At 38.9% G+C, this 6,000-nt stretch overlaps 1 protein-coding gene across 3 annotated transcripts in view; it reads right to left on the bottom strand.

Annotated features, from left to right (window-relative positions):
* Window positions 1-1,123: 1,123 nt before the first annotated feature.
* Window positions 1,124-6,000, bottom strand: part of LOC122563503 (glutathione hydrolase 1 proenzyme-like) — a 51,845-nt gene continuing 46,968 nt past the window's right edge. For all 3 annotated transcript variants that reach the window (XM_043717297.2, XM_043717299.2, XM_043717298.2), the window contains one exon: window positions 1,124-4,114. In XM_043717297.2, coding sequence (XP_043573232.2) covers window positions 3,950-4,114 — 165 coding nt within the window. In that variant the 3' untranslated portion in view covers window positions 1,124-3,949. The remainder of the gene's footprint in view (window positions 4,115-6,000) is intronic.

Here is a 6,000-nt window from a genome sequence, read left to right as displayed (position 1 = left end):
AGTGCTCCCCCACTGACACCTCAGTCACCTGCCCTGCCTTATTTCCCAAGAGTAGCTCAATTCCTAGACAGTGCCTACCAAGCTCACAATCACCACTGTCGAGAATAAGGACATCAGATACATGGAAATGCCATCATCTGCAAATTCTCTTCCAAGATACTTAGATTTTTAGATTTATATTTTATTTTAGATTTATATTTTATTTTCACGTGTACTCAAGTATAGGAATACAGGACAGTGAAAAGTGTATAAAGTCACCTTTCTCCAGCACCATCCTAGTATCCAAAAGACAGGATTTCAAACAGAAGCAGAAAGAAAAGGAACCATCCAGATCACTCCTGACTTACCATCCTGTTTTGGAAATATATTGCTGTTCCTTTATTATCACTGGGTCAAAATCCTGGAATTCCTTTGCTAATGGCATTGTGTGTCTACTTACAGCACATAGACTGCAATGGTTCAAGAAGTGGAGGTGTCGGTGTTGGACAGGGGTGGACAAAGTTAAAAATCATACAACACCAGGTTATAGTTCAACAGGTTTATTTGGAAGACCTGTTGGACTATAACCTGGTGTCATGTGATTTTAATGTGGTTCAAGAAGGCAGTTCTCTACCGCCTTCTCAAGGGCACTAAGGATGGGTAAAAATTGCTAGCCCAGCCAGCAACACACTCTTCCCATGAATTAATGAAGAAAAGAACAGTAGTTACACATCAAAATTACTTTACCTAACTGGAAAATATCTTTGGACATCTTGAAGATGTGAAGGCACTTTGTAAATATAAAGTGTCATTGTTTATAATGAATAGTTAATACACTGGGACTTCTGAGAAGTTCCATGTCCATCTTTCAGGATACCTTAGGATTATCCGAACACCAAAAGTTTTGGGCCATTATGTTAGAAGTTGCAAAATAAATATATACATAATAACATATACTAAAATTGATGGCCCCTGACAATGTTAGGATTAATTCTTCCTGGAAGAAATGTTGGAATCACAAAGAAAATTCTGAAGATTTAAAATTGATAAAAAAAGATTACCAAAAATGCAGGAAATCCAAACCTGATTCGGACATAAGATCGCATAAGGAGCAGTAAGTTAAACAATCCGCTGTGAATTTGTAGTGTTTTATGTTTTTATTTGAAGAAATATTTGAACAAGTAGGTACCTTTAATTCCTATGTATTGAATAGATGTGTTTTTCCCAAAAATATTAACATGAGAACAGAAATATATGAGAGCAATCCCTCCCAAATCATTGGACATACAGTGAGTTTAATACACCTAGATTAGCGCATGGCGGCTATGGGCAATGCTGATCTGTTAGTCCAAAATACATTCTCCATCTTCCTAATCTATTCTGTGGCACAATTAAAATGTGCAATGCTGCATGAGTTTTGATGTTGTGCAATTAAACAAGGTCTAATGCAGTTATTCAGATATATATGAAAATGGAGTTATGCAACATTTGATTATTTCAAATTTTAACAGGCACAGTAATAATGAAAAAACACGTTTTTTTCTGTAAAATGAGCGAGAAACCACGGGTTGGGTTTTCTCTTTGAAGATCTGAATTGAGTTGCAAAGAGCTGAATTTAGTTTTATTTGCCAAGGGAAAAAAACAATTGTCCATTGCCTTCTCTACTCCATGCAATTTTGAGTTAACTTTCTTGCAGTTTGGGTTGATCTTGAGTGCAAAACTCAAGTGAACTTCATCAGATATTGGGCTGCCTACTGTGAGGACCAGAAGAAATGTGTATTTCCTCCTCTCTGTTACTTTGGTGTGCTGGCATGAGTTTTAGAAGTCCTCTAAAAAGATACTTTCTTGAAAAGTTCATGACCATTGCTGAGGAATTGGGAAATTCTGAACTAAGTGAAAAGTGTGTTGACTCCGTCAGAAGCCACAATTGGATGCTCTATTTTATTGTAGATATATTTTAATCCAGTGATTCATTGTGTCCCCCAAGAAAGTTGACAAGTAAGGGGGCATGGGAATCCGAAGGTTACAGGATGGCATTGATGTAAGGTGGGGGTGTATTAGTTGAGGGGTCAGTTTTAGGTACCTTTCAATGTTGCTGAAGGCTGAGCTGCTTGTCTCCGATAAAAAAAGCTTCTAAACAGCCTGTCCTGCACACATACTCCTCACCCCACTCCATCATGACCCATGAAATGTGATGCAAACCAGAGCTCTATGTGAAAGAGGCAAAAGTTCCAGGCCAAACAACATCTGTCATTCTGTGTCTCAGAGGCAGAGAAGGTGCAGGTTAAGTTTGCTTGAGGGGCACAAAAAATTCATGTCCATAAGTCTACTTTATCACGCTTAGCTTCTTCAATGCTATCTATGTCATGCTCTCACATTTGGTAAATCTTTAGCCATTTGGTGATGGACAAGAGAATTTATTTATAACAGAGTTGCAGACCCTATTTGAATGGAGGGGATGAGTCGTGGGTTGGGAACCCAGTCTCTCCGGTTTAAGGTTCAGGAGGCTTGAGCTCCTGAATCTGATCAGTTCCAGTTCTCTCCTGACTGAAGCCAGTGGGGAGCTGTAAGACATCTCGGGGGCTTGAGGGTCTTGTCTGCGCTGACAAGGAATGCTTGCTGGCATTTTGCCAAGTGTTTGGATATGGATGGGGGGCACAGGTAATGTGGCCCATGAGGTACAGGAATGGAAGCCTGAAGAAAGGAATGTTCTCGGATTTCCTTCTCCAGTTCCTTTTGGTCTACAATAAAACTTAAAAAGCAATCAATTAATAGCAACATATCATTCTGGATGTCTCTGATGTTTCTTGTCGACCAGCACAGACCTCTGGTTAGATGCAGTCACACTCTGATTATGTCACTGGAGTCTAATCTACATAATCAAAGAAAGTTTCAACTGTATTCATGGAAACCTAACATCACAGGAGGGTTGCCAGAGTAGCTACTTACTCAAGTTACTTTAAGCATTAAACAGTTTCTGCCAAGTGTGTGGCTTTGAAATCGGGCCTTAACTGTAGACTAGATATTCAATACTTTTCACTGCTCGCTCCTCTTAATTACTAAATGCAGCAGAATATAGTATATTTAGTTATGTGCAATCCCAAAACAAGTTTCACTATTGACAAACATTGTAAATGTAGACATTTCCTCCTGAAGGTAGCTTCCCTCTATAGACTGGAGTGTAAATACACATGTATATCTATCTATTTTATCTCAGAAAGGTATCTTTGGATTAAAGATAATGGCTTAATTAATCACACTGATCAATTACAATTCTGTGATGGGTCATTAATTAAAAGATTGACAAAATAATTCAGAGGGACTGAAAGAGTGTAATATTATTGCCTTCTAAAGAGATCTAACATATTCTCTAGTTTGTCTTTTCATGGGCCAAGTATTCAATAAATACAGCTTGTTAATTAAGATCCACATCTAATTTCACTCTTCACTGCTAGTAGACTTTAACCTGCACCTCGCTATCTTATCTTAATATTATATGGTTATGCTTCCAGTGTTTGCAGTGTATGTTATGCCACATTATGATTATTACAGTCTTTGATAAAGACATATTGTCATTAGAATTTCCAATTTAGCACTTCCACTGCTGCCAAATGCATACTTGAATATTTTTGGCAAGCTCCATTTTCTAACAAAATCGATGTTTGGAAGTTTGTGCACAGTTCACACCCAAGTCTTCAATGTGCCCACAATGGTGAGGATTTTTGCTGAGATTAGCTGCTCCCTTTAATTTAAAGACAAAAGATTTCAGACCCTGATGGATGCATCATAGCATGAGGCTTGCTAGCTTTCACCAGTATGTTTCAGCATGGTTCACAATATTAAGGTCTTTAGCAATTCATTAAGCAGTGATAACTCACAGGCAAAACCTTACTCATGTTGGTTGAAGTATTCCACTTCATGTTTCACACAATGGTATTATATAATAGAATTAAATAGATTTGTGAGTATGTCAGTAGCCTGCAGGACAACCACCTTTACGCTTGGTGTCTGAAACAGCATGCCATAGATTCCCTTCTCGTACAATTGCTTGCACCACTGAGGGCATATCGGCAAATCCACTCGCATGGATTTTCTTCTTTAGAGCATCTTCTATTTCCTTACGGAACAAGCGAAGCTGGGGAGAAACAAATACAGAAATAGAAAATGGTTTCAAGCTAGAACGGTCAGGTCCGTATTATCGTCTAAGATCGTGTTCTCAAAGCACCTTTTGAGAAACCATGATGAAGGGCTTTGGATGAGTTTTCTCCAAGGTCAGAAATTAAAGGGAGATAAATCAAGAGAGAAGGTTTTGAAGATGGAGCAAGATGAAATAAAATACTTTATTCCAACACAGGAAAATGGATCAATACTGCAACAATAAAAATAAAGAGAGAATATGCAGAATAAGATATCTGGAGCTTAGAATGGAGGAGCAAGAATGTTCGGGCAAGTTTTGGCTTTCCTACCGTTGATTAAATAGAGAATGTCTAGATAGTTTGCAACAGAGAAATAAAGTCAGAAGAAAGAGAACAAGGTCTTTCTTTGATCCTGACTATCAGTGTGAGTGAATCCGAGAAGATATGATGAAAACAGAATTCAATTATTATTCAAGTGATAGTTTCAGATTTCCCATTGTTGATGACCAGTTTCATAAACCTCACTGGTGCTGACAATTTCCTAGTTATTAACAGCATCTGGAGCTTTTGGAAAGAACTCAACATGGGCGTTAGAAAATATTACTTTGAATATTAGGGTGAATAATCCTTTTGTAGGGATAGCAGTGTTGTGAAAGAACTGACTACATTCCTATACTGCATCACTTTGCCATTGTGAGAGATTTCATTTTACCAAAAAGTGTTTTGCAGATCAAAGAAATATTTGTTTAAAAAAAAGACCAGTGAGTTATGCCAAATGGAACAGGATCATTGGAAAGCAGATTAGGAGGAGTGTGAAACAGACTGGGATGACAGCTGAGTTGTTCAGGATCACCGTGAAGTACACTGGGAGGAATATGCAGCAGTTGAAAATGTGTTGCTGGAAAAGCGCAGCAGGTCAGGCAGCATCCAAGGAACAGGAGAATCGACGTTTCGGGCATAAGCCCTTCTTCCTGAAGAAGGGCTTATGCCCGAAACGTCGATTCTCCTGCTCCTTGGATGCTGCCTGACCTGCTGCGCTTTTCCAGCAACACATTTTCAGCTCTGATCTCCAGCATCTGCAGTCCTCACTTTCTCCTCGAAGATTTTAACCTACTGCGAATCCTCTTGCAAGGATGCCTTCCTTGAAGAAGCTCTCTTCCTCCCTCTACAAGGAATATGCAGCAGATCAAGATTACTGTGTTACATACCAGGAGCAATGTACGGGAAACTACATTCATTAATAGTTAGGGTGCCCCTCTTTGGAAATGGAAAGAAGACATACTTGTACGGTGCTTGCTTCAACTCAACAAAGTATTTGACAGCTATTCACTAATTCATTTCACTGGGTAATACCCTGACCAATTAAACCTGTCTGTTTTAAAATATAAACAAAGCCTGGCAGTTAGGTTAAAAATAATATGATGCACATTTTGAATGGGCTGTCTGCCCTTAAAGTGGACAAAGTACCAGGACTGTATAAGGTGCATCTAAGGATATTGAGGGAGATGAGAGGGGAAATTGCAGAGTCACTAGCCATAATTTTCCAGCCTCTTTTTGACACAGGCCTAGTACCAGAGGACTGGAGAATTACAAATGTTACACCCCTGTTAAAAAAAAAGGATCACGATTAGCCCAACATCTACAGACCACTCAGGTTAGTCATGGTGGTGGGAAATCACTCAAAAACAATAGATGGGGACAATATTGATAGTCACTTCCAGGTTAATTAATTGTATTTAAACTACAAGGGATACAACATTGCATGAGTGACAGAAAACAAAGAGTGGTGGTGAATGATCATTTGAATTGGAGGGAGATGTTTCAGTGTGTAACCCAAGGCTCAGTGTTAGGACTGACCCCCTGATCTCCCTGATATATGTAAAGG

Source organism: Chiloscyllium plagiosum, unplaced genomic scaffold (assembly GCF_037043375.1).
Source record: "Chiloscyllium plagiosum isolate Xiang-an unplaced genomic scaffold, Cpla_swu_hap1 HiC_scaffold_30, whole genome shotgun sequence".
NCBI lineage: Eukaryota > Metazoa > Chordata > Chondrichthyes > Orectolobiformes > Hemiscylliidae > Chiloscyllium > Chiloscyllium plagiosum.
This window is presented reverse-complemented; position numbering and strand designations above follow the sequence as displayed.